At 50.3% G+C, this 18,392-nt stretch overlaps 1 protein-coding gene across 7 annotated transcripts in view; it reads right to left on the reverse strand.

The window, feature by feature from the left end:
* The window catches only part of FOXN3 (forkhead box N3), a 320,301-nt gene that overhangs the window by 183,213 nt on the left and 118,696 nt on the right, over positions 1 to 18,392 (reverse strand). For 5 of the 7 annotated variants that reach the window (XM_081154994.1, XM_081154998.1, XM_081154997.1 and 2 more), the window contains one exon: positions 2,625 to 3,181. In XM_081154994.1, the coding sequence (XP_081011120.1) occupies positions 2,625 to 3,167 (543 nt within the window). In that variant the 5' untranslated portion in view covers positions 3,168 to 3,181. Of the gene's footprint in view, positions 1 to 2,624; positions 3,182 to 3,696; positions 3,741 to 7,170; positions 7,326 to 18,392 lie in introns of those variants that run through there. The other 2 variants (XM_081154995.1, XM_081154996.1) reach the window with 2 other exon arrangements.

Below are 18,392 nucleotides of genomic sequence, written 5' to 3' on the forward strand. Positions count from 1 at the left end.
GGCACTGAATCAGAATCTCCAGGGAGGGGCCGAGAAACGGCCGTTGTTGTTAAGGGCCGCAGATGATTCTGATGCAATCTGGCCCGTGGCTTCTTCGCCAGCGTGCCTGCGTGCCAACGTCCCAGCCACGCAGGTGTCCAGCAGGGTGGACGTTCCAGCCCCTCAGGGGCAAGGGTCACATGGCAGTCCATGTTCTCACAGGTATGTCACGTCTAAAACTGTGCTCTACACTCGTAAGAGAAAAAAAAAGTGGACAGGCTAACTCTGAATACAACGTGCAAGGCTTCCATTCTCCCCTTCACCTACCGCACGTCTCAAAAATGTCTGGGAGCACTTGGCCACTGTCACGGTGCTGCAGGCGGACCTCAGTGCGGGAGCTACCGCCAAGTGAAATCTCCTGGGAAAAAACCAGTTTACCTGGAGAGCTCAGGAGGTTTCACTGGGCAATGTGTCAGGGGGAATGCCTTCCCCTTTACTCAGCTGGCCAGGACTGGGAGTTCCTGGCAGGCTGGGCTCTGGGCTGCCCCCAGCTGCCCCCAGGGCAACCCAACGAACTCACACTCCTTGCTTTTGTTCTCACAACACGACAAACCCTGGGAACACAGTCTCAACCATGAAATTGGTGGCACTGGATCAGAAACATGTCAATACAGGTCAGCGCGGCTAGGAAGCCAGAACTCAACATTTCATAAGATTCACAATCGTCAGTCCTTAAAACCATTCCCTTTCAACAGGCAATATCTGCATTTATTCAGAATGACAACTGTCACCCCTGGAACACACATATGACTGGGGGGCAGGAGGGAGTGCACCGGGTAGGGAGTTCTCCCAGACAGACCATCCAACACGCGAATGCCACTCCCACAGCGTGAACCACCCCCCGGATCTCTGGGCCGCTTTGGAGTTGCCCGTTCAACATCTCAGGATGTGTCTGCACCAGCAAGACTGCAAACGGGGAGACCTGGGCACGCGGCGACTTACAGTCTTTCTCGGCAAACTAAAAGCCCTGTTCCTGCCCTCCCAGTGACGTGTGGCTTTGGGGGACCTGACACCAGTGTCTCCTCCACATTGTAACCTGAAATTGCTTTCTAAGGCTTTCCCTTTCTTCCCACGAGGACCCACCTATGCAGGAGCTTTAAATACCACAGACTTGGCTCTTTACAGGAAGCAGCAAATTTCTCTAAGTTCAAAGAATGATCTTAAAACACTCGACAGAGCCAAGTCTGGAGGTTGGTCTCCAAACGCCCGTTCTGAGACGTGCAGGGGAGGAGCAAGAGAACCAGACACCTGGGGACAAGAGCGGCACCCTACAATTGTCACAGGTGTGTAAAAATAAGGACCTGGCGAAGGGAGAGCCCAGAACACACGGACGTTCACACAGGAACACTGCATCGAGGCATCACCTGCAGAGCGACCAAAGGCAAAGCTCCCAGTGTCCACATCTGCCCTCTCTCCAGGCAACGCCCCTCCTCACACCCAGCACACTGCCCACTCCCCATCCCGAACACATTTACAGACAAACGGGTCCAGCAGAGGCGAGGAGAGATGGCTCCACCACTCCCTTGTTCACAGTCGTCCGTGCCCAAGACAAGGAGGATTCTCTCAGGCTCAAGAGTCTAATGGAATCTTGAGCAGCAAAGCAAAGGTCCCAGCCCTGCACAGCGCTGACCCCACGCAATCGTGGTCCTGAGCCCGAAGCTGAACTTCAAGAAGGGGGAAAGCAGACCATCAGCATTATTAGTGAAAAGCAAAGCTGGAAAACAGTCACACAATAACTGTGGAGAGAATGTTTTCTGGAGATTCATTTCAACTGTGGCAACGTTACCTCCCAGAAAGTCCAGGCAGACCACAATTCTGTTTTCCAGCTCTAACAGCTGCCCTGATTTCTGCTGTACCTGTTATGTCCTTACAAGAAAGGCAAAGCAGATCTTCAAAGCTGTCTCCTCTTAGTGGACCATAAAGCTCAATCTAAGGCTTTAAAATTCAGCCTTTTTTTTAAGTCAGTCTCTCGTGGGAACTTTACCCTGAGCTAATTTTTCATAGTCAGGGAGTTCCAAAGTTGCCAAACACTTAGGTAGACGCCTGATTTCAAAAGTCATCTGGGCAATTCCTGTCTGTCTGTTCGGTCTTGGAACATGTAAGTATGCTGAAGTCGCCTCCCAACATCCATTACCGTCCGTGTTCCAGGATCCCAGAGAGACTGCCTTTCTCCAAGTTAATACTCAAAAGAAAATAAATGCCATTTTCCTCTAGCCCTTTGTGGCAATTTTCCTCAAAACTATATTCACACACCTGATGGTGAGCGTCTGCCCCTTGCGCTGTAAACCCAAACTGGCCCATCCACACTGAGGGAAGAGCCGAGCTAGTGTGCAAACCGTTCTGTGATTCTGTTCAGATACCAGTCGAAAACCTCAACCCAGTAAAAACACCAAAAATAATATTTAATTATTAATGTTCTGAAAGAGAAGGGAGTTTACAACTATCTGAGTGAAATAAAATCATCCCTTTATAACTGCAACTTCAGTGTGGTGACTTCACAATTCCTTAACAATTTTTTAATGGACCAAAATTAAAAATTTTAAAAAGAAAAAGGAAACACTCGAGTTCCAGACGCAGAGGCTTACCTGACTCCTCTCTTTGTCCACTTTCTTAAAACACTTATTCAATGACAAATTATGTCTCACTGAGTTTTTCCACCCAGTAGGTGCATTTGCAAAATACGGGAAATGTTCCAAGATCCAGTTGTAGATATCCTTGACTGGCAGGCGCTTGGCTGGAGAGTCCTCGATGGCCATAAATATGAGGCAGCTAAAGGAGTAGGGGGGCTTGCAGTTGGGGTTCTGCCTGGCATCGTAGGGCATGTCAGAGTGGGCGGGGGACGGGGGCGTGTCATCGTCCAGGTCCTGGACGGGGCTGACGCTCCTGAGGACCGACTCCCCGAAGCTCTTCAGCAAGTTCTTGCTTTCATGCAGCCAGTTCAGGTTGGTCAGCTCTTCATCTTCCATGGCCCCCTCTTCTAATCTGATGTCAGGCAGAGAAAAGTCGAGGTCATCGTCTTCCTGAAGGGCCTTGGAGAAACCGCTGCCCCGGTAACACTGACCCAGCCCACTGGAGACGCTAATTCCTGAGCTTTCTGGCTTCTTACTGGGAGGCATGACTGGACCCATTTACGTGAAGGCTCCTGGGAAACACATTACACAGAAAAGAAGAGTTAGAGAAACCCGAACCGGAAAGGCAGCTGTGCCCTCCTAGTCCTTCGGTCCCCACCCCCACCACTGCCACCTCTATGGACCCGTCACAAAGGAACACACCCCATGGCTCCTACGCCGAGTAAAGCAAACCCACAATTCCACCACATAGAGACAGATGCACAGTAAGTAAAATCGGTGACCTGCCACCCCTCAACACAGTAAGACTGGAAATACCTACAGCACCTTTAATGTGCAAATGCACCATAAAAAGAATGGGAAATTCCACAATGCCTTCTCCTTGGATCTAGGAACACGCTCGCTGTGACCCTGGGAAAATCAGTTATTTCTTGCTGCCTCAGTTTATCTGTAACACATGAGTATATATACACACAGGTAAAAGTATTTTGAGCCTCATGCTAAACAGTACCTAGTAAGCTCAATTCACAACCCCTCCCTATCACCTGGGGTGACAGATCTGTTTCTCGTTCTCATAAAAAGAAAATACCTGTAAGTTTAAGGCCAGTTGTTTCAGAGTTTCCATACAATGACCATCCATCACAACTGCCCCGGAATTAAAACGGTGGCCACAGTAAGCATCAAGTTGGTAGGGTTTTATGTGATTTTTATTTCCCTCCACAAGTCATAACTGAAAACTCTGCAACTTTAATTGCATTTGAATCCTGTGCATTAGAACTGGCGGGGGAAGTACATTTAATTTTATGGGGACACTACACTCTGAATGACAGAGTGAGCGACTTCAGGGAGCACACAAATAAATGGGAATATGAAAGACAAGCCATGAACTGGAATTAGAATTGGTGAAAGAAGTCAGGAGAGCAAAGGGGCAGCGTCAAGAAAGGCAGGCGAATTCAACAAAAATCGCTACCATCTTCTGCGGCTGCCACCCCGCTTTCTGTCAATGACCTAGAACAGGGAGTAAAACATCTGATGAGAAGAGAAAATGAGGAGGTGGCAAGTCCATAAACAGAATGACCCGGGCAGATGCAAGGCTGCTCGACCCGCGGTGCTCAACGTAAGACAGAAAGAGCAGCGAAGGTGATGGAGAGAGGTCTCCCACTCTCCGCGTTCGTAGCGCTCGAACAACGAGCTTGGTTTAAGACGCGCGTCTGCTTTATTACTTGCCCCACGCACGAGAAGATCGAGCAATCGATCTAGAAAAAAAGAACAGATACATCAAAGGCAAAGATCCTTTTATGTATGGCAATGTCCGCTGACACTACGCCTCAAATAACTGCCACTTCGGCTGGGGAAGCTCCAGAATGGGATTCTAGAAAGCACAGTGTGGCCACCACACAGCCCGCCCAGGGGCGCCCCAGGACTGCAGCGCCTCCCTAGTCCCAAAGGTGGACAAACAGAACTTGCTGATGGGAGGCCTGGGAGATGCCCAACTCTAAAGAAAGAACACTTCTAAGGGCACCGAAGTCCCACGGAACAGGGCAGTTTGCATACCTCAAGCTCACCCATGGGAAGATGTCTTTCTGTCATGTACTAACCTGAGTAACACATGACACATTCTAAAGAATAAGCTAGTATCTTGAGGGTTGGGGGTTTACGGAGACCAGCCTGATAATGCTTTTTTACCTTCTTGAAAAACCAGTCAAAGCTAAGTTTATCCCTCTCGGAGTTTCCTCAGATCCCAATTAAAAAAAAAAAAAAAAAAAATTCTGATAACCAGGACTATCCACACAGCAGAGTACTACCCAGCCACTGAAGTCAACTTTAGCTCTAGACGAAAACTTTTACGTCTCCCGAGCTTCCCAACAGGAAAATTATATCATGGCTGACAGTAAAGTAATTTAATTGCACTGTTGCTATGACAACATGCTGCTCTCTTTCTTTTTCGTTTGCTTATTTGTCAGTAGCTTCCCAAAGGAACTAACACGCTACTCTCCATGTTTTCTTCTGTTTTAAACAAACACTGCCAGCAATATGCTTTTATTAGAAAAACAGCACTGTCAAGAAAGCAGGGTTGCGGGGTTGCGTCCCCTTGGATCCTCGCCTGCTCTGTCCCCCCCCCAGGCCCTGCGACTGTCCAGGGCATCCCTATAAACCCCGACTTTACAGAAACAGTGTCAAGAGCTGCTGATCACTCCAGTTCCATGTTTAAAAAGAGTTCCCAGAAACCACGGCTGAGTTTTCCATTATTATAGTCAAACTACATAATTCGCCAAATCTTTGTTTCCTCCAATTTTAGGGGGGAAAAAAAAAATCCGGATCATGTGAGTCTACAGTTAAGCAAACATTTTTAATCTGCCAAAAAGGCTGCTCCACCATATACTGAAATAGTTATTCACTAGTGACCTCCTTACAACTTTTCAGTCTGCTACTGGCTGCACTCCCCCGCCTCCGCACTCACACTCACACACTCACACTCTCACACTCACACACACTCACACACTCACACACACACACACCCACACTCTCACACACACACTCACTCTCACACTCACACACACACACATTCACACTCTCACACTCACTCACACACTCTCACTCTCACACACACTCACACACTCACACACACACTCACTCTCACACTCACACACACATTCACACTCTCACACTCACTCACACACTCTCACTCTCACACACACTCACACACTCACACACACACTCACTCTCACACTCACACACACATTCACACTCTCACACTCACTCACACACTCTCACTCTCACACACACTCACACACACATTCACACTCTCACACACTCACACACACACACATTCACACACACACACTCTCACACACTCTCACACACACTCACACTCACACATACACACACATTCACACTCACACACATTCACACTCACACACACACACTCACACATACACACACACTCACACTCTCACACACACACACTCTCACACACTCACACTCACACACTCACTCTCACACACTCACACACTCACACTCACACACACACACACAAACTCACACACTCTCTCACACTCTCCCTCTCATGCTCTCTCCCCCCTTCTCTCTCCCTGACTTCCCTTTCATTATCTTTTTTGCTTTTCAATGGAGAAAAAGCAGCAGGAAAGCTAGTTTCTTGCCGGCTCCCAGACGGTCTCCAAATAACTGACAAAGCCATTAGGGGCCCAGCTCCGAACAGAGGTTCGATGTGAACTTTAAAAAGTTGAGGAATCCTCCCCAGGTCTAGCAGGGCCGTCCCGAGTTGGGGTGGGGGGCAGCCCCCCCGCGCGCGCCCCGCACACACGCACGCGCCCCGCTCGCACCTACTGTACTTGTCAAAAACATTTCAAGGGGACCTGCGGGAGCGGCGATTGGCTGCGTCCTACGTCAATCGGCGGCGTTGCCAAGCGACGGGGAAACTGCTCTTCTCCCCGCACACAGGGCAATGGGGAGAGCTCGCATACCTTCACTGCCGGTCAGATGTCATAAACCTTTTATTGGCCGCACCGCTGCGAGCCTTAAAAACACATCAATAAAAGCCCGCCGTCCCCCAACTTCTCCGGGACGCAAGGAGGGGTGCAGAGAGGGCCGGGGTGAGGAGGGGTCGGGCCTCGGGGGTCTCGGGAGACGCTCGCTGCCGGTGCCAAGCCTGCACAGTTCGTGGGGGGAGGGTATCTTTGTTAGCAGCCTGTTTCTCATCTTGGGGTGTCCCCCGGATCAGCACCCTCTCCCCCGGCCCGGAACGGCGGGGATCCCGTCCTCGGCGGACAATACTAACTCTGTTCCTTTTCTGAACCAGAGGCACCGGGAGAGCGCCCGCACGTCGGGGCAGGAAACTCTTAGGACCCGGCAACTTCCCCGCTCGGGGGCTCCCGTCTCCCCACCCGGCCGGGCTCCCGCCCCGCGCGCTCCCTCGGAAACGCGGAGCCCGCTCGCCCGCCGGGAGCGGCGCGGGCGCCTCCAGGTCCGCCGCGGGCGGGCGCCTCCGCCCCGAGCCCCCCGATCCCGCCCCGGTGCCGGCCGGGGCGCGGAGCAAACTCACCTGGCCGGAGCGGGGCGCGGGGGCGCGGGGGCGCCGCTGCCCTTTAGCGGGAGCCGACAAACTTTCGCGGGCGCCCAGCGGGCATCGCTTGGTGGCCCCGCTAAGGACGCGCGGGAGCGGCGCGGCGAGCCCGGGGCGGCGGGCGGCGGGGGGCGGCCGCGGGCGCGGGCGGCAGGGGCGCGGGGGTCGCGGCGCGGCATGGGACCTGCGGCGTCTGCCCGGCGCGCAGCGCGTCCTCCCGCCGGCCCCGCCGCTCTCCCCGCCCCGTCCCGCCTCCCGCTCGCCTCCGCCGCGGCGCGTCGGGCCGGGGCGCGTCGAGCGGCGAGAAATTGTTTCCACTGCAAACAAAAAAAGGCGACACATGACCAGGCAGGAGGAGGGGAAGCGCGGGGAGGGAGGAGAGCGAAGGGGAGGGACGGAGCGCGGGGGGCGGAGGGAGCGGGAGAGACGGAAAACGTGGGCCGGGCCGCCCGCGGCCTGGGGCGCCGGGCGCGACCCGCCAGGACGAGCCCCGCGCGCGTCCCCGCACCGCGGTCGGCCCCTCTCCGGGCGCTACCGGGGCCGGGCCGGGCCGGGCCGCACGGACTGCCTCCTGCGGCACCGCGCGGCGGGGTGGCCGGCCTGGCGCCCCGCGACCCGGGGCGGCCGCGGCCGTGGGCGGTGGGGCTGGCGGGGCAGGAGGCGCGCGGCCTGTCCCGACGCTGGGCGCTGGCCACGCGGGCGGGCCGGCTTTGCGCCGCTGGCTACGTGTCTCCGGAATGCTCCTACCCCATCTGCATGCCTTACATGGCTCGAAAGTAAAAATAAAAAGAATTACGATGCGGGCGAGGCTTGCGAGGAGGAGAAGAGATTCCACTTCTCCCCAACCAGGGCGTCCTGGAGGGACTCCCCGGGCCGAGCCCAGAGCGGCCCCAGCGCCCACCTCGTGCCCCGGGGCGGGGGGCGGAAGGCACAAAGGCACCGAAGCCTCCGGCCTAGGTGGCCTCTCCTCCAGTCGTCTGCCTGCGCCTGTCTGCCAAGGGAGGGAGGGTGGCCATTACAGAGCAAGAGGCCCATCCTAAAGGCCACTCCAGCGGGGCCTCTCCCGCGCGTTGTCCTCAACGCCCCGACCCACTTCTAAAACCTCTAGCAAAAACAAGCTTCATCTCCTTCATATTTTGAGCTCTCAAGAACCCGACAATTCACAAGGGCCCCCAGCGAATAGCTCAGGCCACCACTCCAAGTCTTTAGGCTCCTCCAAAGCATGGCCACCCACTGCTGAAGTCACACCTGGCAGCAGCCTTTGGAGGGGAGGAAAGGAGAGTCCTACAGGACACCCTGGTGGCGACATAAATAAAAGCCTGTTTGCACAACTCTCCTAGGTAGCCAAATCAGCAGGTTCCAACACAGAAGAGAAGTCCAGGTCACTCCTGTCACCTCTACCTGAACCCACCTGAGCCAGTGGACAGGCCATTTGGAGCTATCTGAAAACTGCAGAAACAAAACAGTAAGAAGTCCCAGAGTGATCTCCCTCAGAAACCTCTCTAGCTTGCAGTGCTTTGTAACCTAGCCAACGGGGGAGAAAAGTTCCACAGGGTGTCCGAAAAATGTTTTTCTTTAATTTCAAAAACTAAGAAGCCCCCAATCAACCTAAGAGTCATTTCCCCTTAACAAAGCTTCAAGATGGTGGGGTGGCAAGTCTTCAGCAAGGACACTCACCACAGGCCACATTACTTACCAGTAGCATGGCAAATCTCAACCACAAAATGATTCAGGGGTGGAGGCTGAAGGGCAGCCTGAGTTCACCCAGCCCCACCCCCTTCATTACTGAGCACTTGATGCGACCAACCCTGAGCCACTAAGCAAAAGGTGTTCGTTAGGAGAAACAAGCTAGATCATCTCTGAAGTCAGAACTGGTAACAAAGCCAGGACGAGAGCTCCGTCCAGAGCAGGCCCCACCCCTCATCAGCATATCAGTGGAGTGCTGCATCTCCCATCAAAGGAACCAAGGTGAGGGACCTTTGTCCTCGCACCTTACCGGCGGGGAGAGGAGTAGTCAGTTACTAGCCCTCCCAATCCCCAGCCACACTCACACCATAGCTAGAAATCTCTTTACATTAAGCAGAGGTGGCGTGTTATTTTCACCTCAGCCCTTTCCTTCTCTCTCAGAGTTCAGAATGAGACGATGTGACCTGAAGGTTGTTATTGCACATGGAATATGTCATTCTTAAAATCTGCCCTGCAAGCTGTTAGCCTCTAGTGTCTGAACCAGCCATCCCAGGTGAACAAAAACTTATAGATGAGCAAGCCTTGGGCCAGGAGAAGCCGTAAGCAGAGGGTGGAGTGTGGTGAGGGAAGCTGCCTTTTATTAGCTCGCCTTCTACTTCTGGGTGTTTTTTGTTGTTTGTTTCTTCCATTCTCAAGCATATGTCTTAATCTCTCTCTCTCTCTGCTATTACACATGTGGCAAGAGATGTGGGAAGGTGTTGACCTGATGTAGTGGACCAGCCATGCCTGGTTTGGAGAGCAGAATACACATGTCTGCCTGTCTGTCTGCCTAGAGAGTGGGATTCAGACTGTTACTGAAAGCCAAAGGAAGGCGTAGTGTGATTTTTTTTTACCTTATAATTCTATAGAACCCCAGCTCTGGGATATGCTCCCTGACAAAAGGGTGCAGGGGCCAAATTCATCTAGGAACCATCTCCTTAGTTCCCCTCATGAACTTTCAAAAAGTACCCATGTGCCTTAGATCCTGAGAAGTCTCAAAGAAAGAAGTGGAACTGTTTGAAAACACATTTGACAGCAGAATTATATGTGTGCCCTAAAACTCACTGTGGGCAACGCTTACTTCCTGACCGAGGACTTGATGGAACCATTCTGCAGCCCCACCTGGGCATGGGATGAAGGGCACGCAGGCATCTAGGAGCAGGAGCACCGGATTCCAGCCCAGTGGCGTGGGACCCGATGTTCCTCCTCTGTGGAGAGGAATGCCCTTCCCCTTGATGTTTCGTGCTCTCCTCTCCAACATACTTCTGTGCCCTGGAACATGAAACCCCTCCCTCATCACTGATTATTTGGCTGATATGATTTTTTTATGGAATAGTTCAGTGGAAAGCCCAGTGATCCTGCTCCAGGCAATAACAACTGAATAGGTGAGCATTGAGAGTGCTTGCTGCTGTTGGGAAGGCCTGAGGGACTTCCAAATATGAGGAGGAATCTCAGGCAGGCCTGAAAAGACTGTGTCTGGGTCAAGGATCCTTCAAACTGGTACAGAAGAGGAAACTGGGTGAGCCCAGGGCAGGCAGCACAGCTGGGCTGCACAGAACTGAGAAGTCACCCGGTAGTTTTTCCTCCATCCCTCTCTCTCTTTCCACATGGTCTTTACACTACTTCCCTCTACATAGCTGTTCCACACTCCTCCCTGCAGGCTGGCTTCCTCTGCTTGCTTATGCCCACACATGGCTGCCAGCACCAAGTCCTGAGGACCTTCTAACTTCAGCACCCACCACCTTCAGACTGCCTCAGTTCAGATTCTCAGGGAAATCATCTGATTGGCTTAGCCCGAGTCAGGTGACTCCTCCCTTCTGCCTACCCCCTCCTAATAGCTGAGGCAGGAGGCATGGTGGAACCATCTAGTACAACAAGACTGGGGAGGGGAGGGGAGGGGGGGGAGGGGAGGGGAGGGGAGGGGGGGAGGGGAGGGGAGGGGAGGGGGGGAGGGGAGGGGAGGGGAGGGGGGGAGGGGAGGGGAGGGGAGGGGAGGGGAGGGGAGGGGAGGGGAGGGGAGGGGAGGGGAGGGGAGGGGAGGGGAGGGGGACGACTTTGGAAGGAGAATATCTAATAAAGGTGGGTGGGTGTTCGACCCGTGGAATTGGGGAAGGGGTATTATAAACCTGAGGTTCTCTATTAGGGATACCCAGGGTACCACACCCAAAAGATCAGAATCTCCTAGGATGGGTCCCAGGCATGTGCATTCTGAGAAAGGACCACATAGCAGGAACTGCTGCTCCAGGTAGGAGAAGTGAATGGCACCAACAGATTGATCAAATACAACTTGATTGTATTAAAGATGCAATCAATCATTCATTGGACAAATATTTACTGAGTGCCTACCAAGTACATGGAACTGTGTTAGGTGCCAAAGATACAAGGTTTTTGTTCCTTATGGGGCATGCATATTAGTGCATAAGAATGGAAATACTTCGCAGAACTCCTTGAATGCTAAGGTGAGCAGTTTAATATGCACCAAGTCAGAGGACAAGAGGAACCATTGAATGTTTTTGAGTCTAAGCAGGTGCACTATCAGAAATGCTTGAAAAGAAGAATGGTTTGTAACTGGTAAGTAAACAAGTCCTGGAGACGTGATACACAGTACGGCGATTTTACACAGCAAAACTATTATCAATGTTAAATGCGCTAAATCACTAGATCTTAATTGTTCCCAAATGCCAGAAAAAGTTATGTGACATGATAAAGGAGTTAGCTAAGCTACGATGGCAATCATATTGCAATATAAATGTACCACTATGCTGTAACACCTTAAACTGGCACCGTGTCCCATGTCCGGTACATATCAATTTGGAGGAGGGGGGGAAGGAGGGCCTCATGGATCCAGGATGACTAGAAAGGAGGAAATGAAAGGCCAAAACAGGCAGAACCACTCAGAAAGCGCTGCAGTAACCCATACAAAAGGGAAGAAGGGTTATTTTCAATATATTTTTTAAACTAGGAAAAAGTGCTACAGTATTAAAATAATGGTTCCCTCTAAAGTGGTAGAGTTATGGGGTAAAATGTTTGCCAGTTTCTTTCACCTTTGTCTACAGTTTCCAAATTTTCTACCATAAGTACCCATTATATTTATAACATACTACTAATAAAAGGGGGGTCTATTAGAGAGCAGTGATTCTCAAACTTGAGTGTGCGTCAGAATTACCTGTAGGGCTATTAAATATTAAAGCACAGCTTGCTGGTCTCCACCCCCAGAGTTTCTGATTCAACAGGTCTGGGCTGGGGCCTGAGAATTCACCATCCCTAACAAGCTCCCGGGTGATGGCTGCCTCTGCTGGTCCAGGGACTGCACTTTGAGACCCACTGAATTAGAGAATAGTCAGGGAGACTGGAAAAAATGAATGCACAAGAACCTTCAAAGGAAGAACCAAGAGGATCTGTCCAATGATTGACCATGAGAAGAAAGGGAGAGATTATGGTCAAAGATAACTCCTTAAGGACAGGTTGACTCGGAGTCTCTTTGAGATAACGGGGAGAATGCACTTTGTAATGATAAAAAAGCTCCTTCCTTCCTTCCCTTCAATGCAGAAGAGAGACCAGCGCCACAGCGGGAAGACCCTCCACCCAAGACTTGGTCAAGCATCATTTGGAGTTTCTGGTCATCCTCTCTTGAGGTTTTCCGCTTGTGCATTCTGGGTGTTTACGTGACAGGTTCTGAAGGGTGGCGCCTGGGAAAAGGCGTATTAGATTTCTCCAGCAGGGAATCGAGCCAGGAAGTTTATTTGAAGAGGGAAGGAGGGGTGTGTGGGAAGGGAAAGCACAGCTGAACCGGTGGAGTGCATCAGCTCAGGTGCCCAGTCACACCTGCGCTTATCCAGTCACCTGCCAGAGGCAAAATGGGAATACAGAACCTGTCAGCTCCTCCTGGAGCATAAACACCAGTGGGAATGATGATCCAGAATCCAGACTGAGGCAATTCATTCAACCAACAAGTATGTATTAAGCATCTAGGTACTCTATGCCTCGTTACTGTGTGGAGGGGACTGGGAAGGAACTAGGAGAAATAAAAAATGTGGCACTAGCCCTTGAGGATTGGGGAGACTCAGTGAGCATTTGCAAAGTAACTATAAATAAACACACACAGAGCTTAATACCAGGGCTAGAGCTGGCGCGGCATAGTGGCTAGCATCAGAACCTGGGACTAGGTTCATATTCTCTACCACTTACTAGCTGGGTAACATCAGTCAAGGTACTTAACTTCTTTCTCTCTACCTGTTTCTTCATCTTAAAAAGGGATGGGGAAGCCCGGCTGGCGTGGCTCAGTGGTTGAGCATGGACCTATGAACCAGGAGGTCACGGTTTAATTCCCCGTCAGGGCACATGCTGGGGTTTCAGGCTCGATCCCCAGTAGCGGGCGTGCAGGAGGCGGTCCATCAATGACTCTCTCATCCTTCCCTCTCCCTTCCTCTCTCTGAAATCAATAAAAATGATAATAATAATAATAAATATTTTTTAGAGGGTGGGGGAGGGAGATTAATAGCAATACCCATTTCATAGGGTTGTGATGAAGATTAAATGAAATAATATTTGTAAAAAACATACAACAATGTGCTGGCACTTAGCAATATTTTTGTTAAATAAATAAATTAAAGGGAAGATTATTAACATATTTGGCTGCATAACAATTTAAAATTTGTGTGTAGTACCAGCAGTCATAAATCAGGTTAAACAAAAATGAGGAAAGAGTTGCCATCCCTGTGAAAAAATTAAATCATTTAAATTTATAACCTTTACAACTCAACCAAGGAAAAAAACCACCACCCTAATGATAAAAGGGCAATTCACAAAAGGAGAAACAAAAATGTTAGTAATACACCCATGAAAAGATGCTCAATTTAAGTAAAAACAAAGAGATGCAAATTGCAATTATGATATCTCATCTATCAGATCGGCACAGACTTAACAAGAATAACCACATGTTGGCCTCGGTTGTTGGGAGCAATGGGACTTGGTACAACTATTCAAGAAGGTCCTCTGACAAAGAGAATTAAAACTTAAATGAGCATAGCCATTGGCCCTAAATTTCCAACTTCTAGGAATTTATTCTCGTTAACTTCCCCACCAGACTGCCTACCCCATGAGGCAATAAGCTCCACAAAAGCTGGACTCATGCCCATTTATTCAGCAGTGTACACAGCACTTACCCCAGGGCCTGACACTCAACATGTGCTGAAGGAATGCACTGAAAGGTGCAGCAATGTATTCAGGAGGGTGTTTGCTGGGACATTGTTTAAAACCATGAAAACCTGGAAATTGCAGAAATAAGAGGCTAGAGGTATATTATTATGTGGGGCACAAGTGCCCCAGCTTCCCTCTATTCCCTTCCATTGCGTTTTCCAGCCCTTTTAAGTGAAGCTTTCCCTTTTCTGAATCACTTTCACATTCTCATATACTGTATGTGTGAAACAATTTGCAAACATTTCACAAAGTAAAAGTTTGGGGGAACATAAGTATCATCAATCAGTCTTTTTCACCAAATCGAAACATTTCATATCTTTTCAATCAGAAGGGGCCAAATGATCCCTTTCTGAAAAGGCTGGTGCTCCGAGCAAACAGGAGAATTGCCAAGTATAACCAATATTATACCCTACACTATGGGGTCTATTGTCTGGTTGTATGAAGGCTTTCAATTGATAGGTTCTGCGTATCAAACTTTCTCTACAAACTCTTATGTAGGTACAAAGATGAGAGGAGATAACTCCTGAATTAAGAATTTGTGGGGGAAGAGGACGACATTCACTCTCTATTTCCAGATTGCTCTTCTATAACAATTTATGCTTACAAGAGACCAAATACGGTTACATCTTATCGTTTTTCAAATCTGATAGAAAAGTCTGTGCCCAGCTGGGGTACTCCACGTGGCCAGAACTATTTCTGCTTCTCCCGCCTCCCTGAGGACATCCCCTCCCGTCCAGAGCTTACCCTGGAAGAGGCTCCCACTCAGCTCTTGGACTCCACTCGTCTACAGTCCAGTCTCACTATCCCTGGTAGTTGTGTTCTACGGTCTCCAAAAACAATGAATTAGCAAGTACTAAGCCATGGCTCCAACAGGAAATACAGGGTTAGGCTCCTCAAGCCGCAGTCACAACACTGTCGTTAACTCATCAATAAATAACCTTATTTTCTGTTCCCATTTAAAGACACCTTATTTAACACCTAATGCTGACTCATTAGCTCATTAACACTGAACTCGCAGCCAACAGCACTGTAACTCCCGTCTGCACAAAGCTTACCTCACACGTGTGTTTTCTCCACAAGGCAATCGGCCTTGGCGTGCCCAGAACACTGAACACCACTTCAGCACGACAATTGGGGGCCACTTTAAACAGCAGCAACATCACCAACAAAAAGCACAAAAACACAGACTGAACGGACCACAGAAAGGACAGCTGCTGACAGTGTGAGAGCTAAAGCGAGAAGCCAGGTCATCGCCTTGCTCAGTCTCAGCCCGCAATGTGTGTGAACCGGGCAACCCAAATGTTTGTCGCTCTACCTCTGTCCACCTGACCACGAAAGCACCTCGAGCATTGACTTGGGGGTTGAAATAAATTTCAGCAACTATGCAAATTTGAACCTGTGACTAACAAAGATCAACAGTATTTAACGACACTTAAATAGCACTTATTTAGTACCAGACAATCTAAGGTTTCATTTGTTTCAGCCGTGTGATGTGAGTACTATTACGTCCATGTTATAAAAGAGGAACCTGAGGCACAGAGGGATTTAGCCACCTGTCCATGGTCACAGAGTTGGTAAGTGATGGGGCTGGGATATGAACCCACACAGCCTGGGTTTGGAGCCATGCTCCAGGGAGCAACCAAGGGAAGCTTCCGATCAATCCAGAGCATCTGGCCTCTCAGCGAACTTCTTAGGGCTCAAGGACATGAAGGACAGGAGCAGGGGAGCTCCAGGGAGGAAAAATTGTGACCAGGAAATAAAGGAGGGGGAAGGAAAAGGTACTACTTGCAAGAACCCTCACAAAGTTCAGCTTCTATGTCACAATCAATATAGCATAGTGTATCTTTCTAATAAAAAATAAATCATCTAGATACTGAGCGTCCCACAGATTATAAGTGCCTTGAGAGGCAAGGACCCTATCTTACACTTCTCTTTTACTCAGAGCATGTGGTAGGGTGGTAATCAAAAATATGGATCTCCCCCGGCCGAGCGTGGCTTGGCGGTTGGGCATCGACCTAGGATCCAGGAGATCTCAGTTTGATTCCTGGTCACGGCATATGCCCGGGTTGAGGGATCAATTCCCAGTGGGGGGGCGTGCAGGAGGCAGCCGATCAATGACTTTCGTCATTCATGTTTCTATCTCTCTTTCTCCCTCTCCCTTCCTCTCTCTGAAATCAATAAAGATATATTTTTAAAAATAATATATATAGATATAGATATAAATATATAGATATATAGATAGATGATATTGATATAGATACAAATACAGATATAGATGATATAGATACATAGATATAGATATAGATGATATAGATGGATCTCGCCCTGGCTGGTGTGGCTCAGCTGACTGGGCATCGTCCTGTGCATCAGAAGGTTGCCAGCTCGATTCTGGATCAGAGCACAGGTCCGGATTTCGGGCTTGATCCTGGGTAGGGGGCGTGCAGGAGGCAGCCAGTCGATGTCTCACTATCACATCAATGTTTCTTTCCCCCTCTCCCTTTAAAAATCAATTTTAAAAAACAAGGGCCACTTAACAGAAAAATAAAATGCTCCTTTCTATCCCTCTCCCAACCTGATACCTAATAACTATACGGATTAGCCCAAGAAAAGCATCATCATCAACCTGTCCCTCCTCCAAAGTTTTTAAGAGCTCTTACTGTTTTCTTCCCTCCAGAGAGGACACCAGGTACCGCAGTCTCATGGGTTTCAGTGGCTGGGTCTGCCAAAGTCTTCACCATGCCAAGAAATGACTTCCCTCGTCTTTTTCAGAGGGGTGTGGAAAGGAAACAATCAAGTCTTCCCTTTAAGTTTGTCTTTTTAAAACAAGGTGAAAGCTCCAAATGTGATAAACTCTCTGGGAAACAGTACATAGGTTAAAATATCACCAACCTATTTCCCTGCCATACCAAGTGCTTTAGGGGAGACGAGCAACTTATGTAACTTATGACTGCCAAACCCGAAGGCTTTTCTCCTCTGTTGGGTGGTGAAGCTCACCAGCGCTTCCTGTCTTGAAACCCCACTCCTTCCAAAAGCACCTCGTGTGCCTGTAACGCTGCGACTCAGGCGCAGGCAGGAGTGCACGTGAGTGTCGGTCTCACGGCGTGGGGCTGGGACGGAAGGAGCCGATGGATCACTGTCTTTCTGTGGGTGCAATCAGCCACCTCATTTCTCTGTACCCAGTCATGTGACTCTAACTGGCTTCAACGTTTTGGCCCCCAAACAACCAGGCGTCCTTTTTAAGTTGGCATGTTCTCCACGGAGGAATCCTGAGCATCTTCTCTACATGCCTCACACAGCGCTGGGCCAGCTGTCTAACAATATGGATCCCGGAAGGGGGTGCTGCCCACGTTGGTGGCGGCAGCCATCCATGCCTGTTGCTCACAGCAAACGCCAAAGAGCCCTCAGAACGGGGGTCCAGGCGGTTGGCTGCAACACCCCGGGCAAGCATCCACGCACCAGGAGCGCCAGCAGAGGCTGCGAGAGGGCCACGGTGGGCACGCCACGGCGTTCCTGGGCTTCCAGAGGGAGCCCGGTCCCGGAGAGCGGATGTGGGAGCTCTCCGCAGGCTGCCCAGGCCAGGTTCAAAGAGAAGGATGAACCTCATGACGTCAGTTCCAAAGACACCCCACCTGCTAGTGTCTTGCCCAGGCTCGCTGTCCCACCTACCAGCTTCCCAGGCAAGCCTCCAAGGGCATGGTGAGGAGGCAGCTGCAACACTTCGCTGGCTCTTACGGATTTGGACTGGAAAGACGTGTAGATGGGAAAGAAGCAACGGCCATTCTCAATGATCTGGACCCCTGAGTCGGCTGGGATCCAGAAAGGTCATCTTGTCGACCCCTCTGAAGGACAAATGTGGTTTTCTTTGGCTGGAAATCTGGCCCAGCAGCAGATTTGCTGGAGGAGATTTCTTCACCCACCCACACACACCTTATATTGATGTTCGGGACTGTGGCAATGCAAACCCACCCCGAAACAGCCTTCTCCCACCAAACCCCAAGGACATCCCCTTGCCTGAAATGCCTGCCACCATGCGAGCGCTGGGCGCAGCCACTCAGCAACACTCCTGAAAACTTGAATGTCAAACAGAGCACAAAGGGAGTAACACACGGCCACTTCATCCTTCTGGCAGACGCACATGAAAGACGTTTCTTTTAATTCCCCAAAAACTTCTCATTTAAACTTGGGGTGCAAAAGGCATGTGCAATGTGAGTGTCCCTGGACCCGCGCAGGGACAGAAAGGGAAGGTTTCAATGAAATACAAAAGCCACGCAGCCCCG

The sequence above is a fragment of the Miniopterus schreibersii genome (assembly GCF_964146895.1).
Source record: "Miniopterus schreibersii genome assembly, chromosome: 1".
NCBI classification, from domain to species: domain Eukaryota; kingdom Metazoa; phylum Chordata; class Mammalia; order Chiroptera; family Miniopteridae; genus Miniopterus; species Miniopterus schreibersii.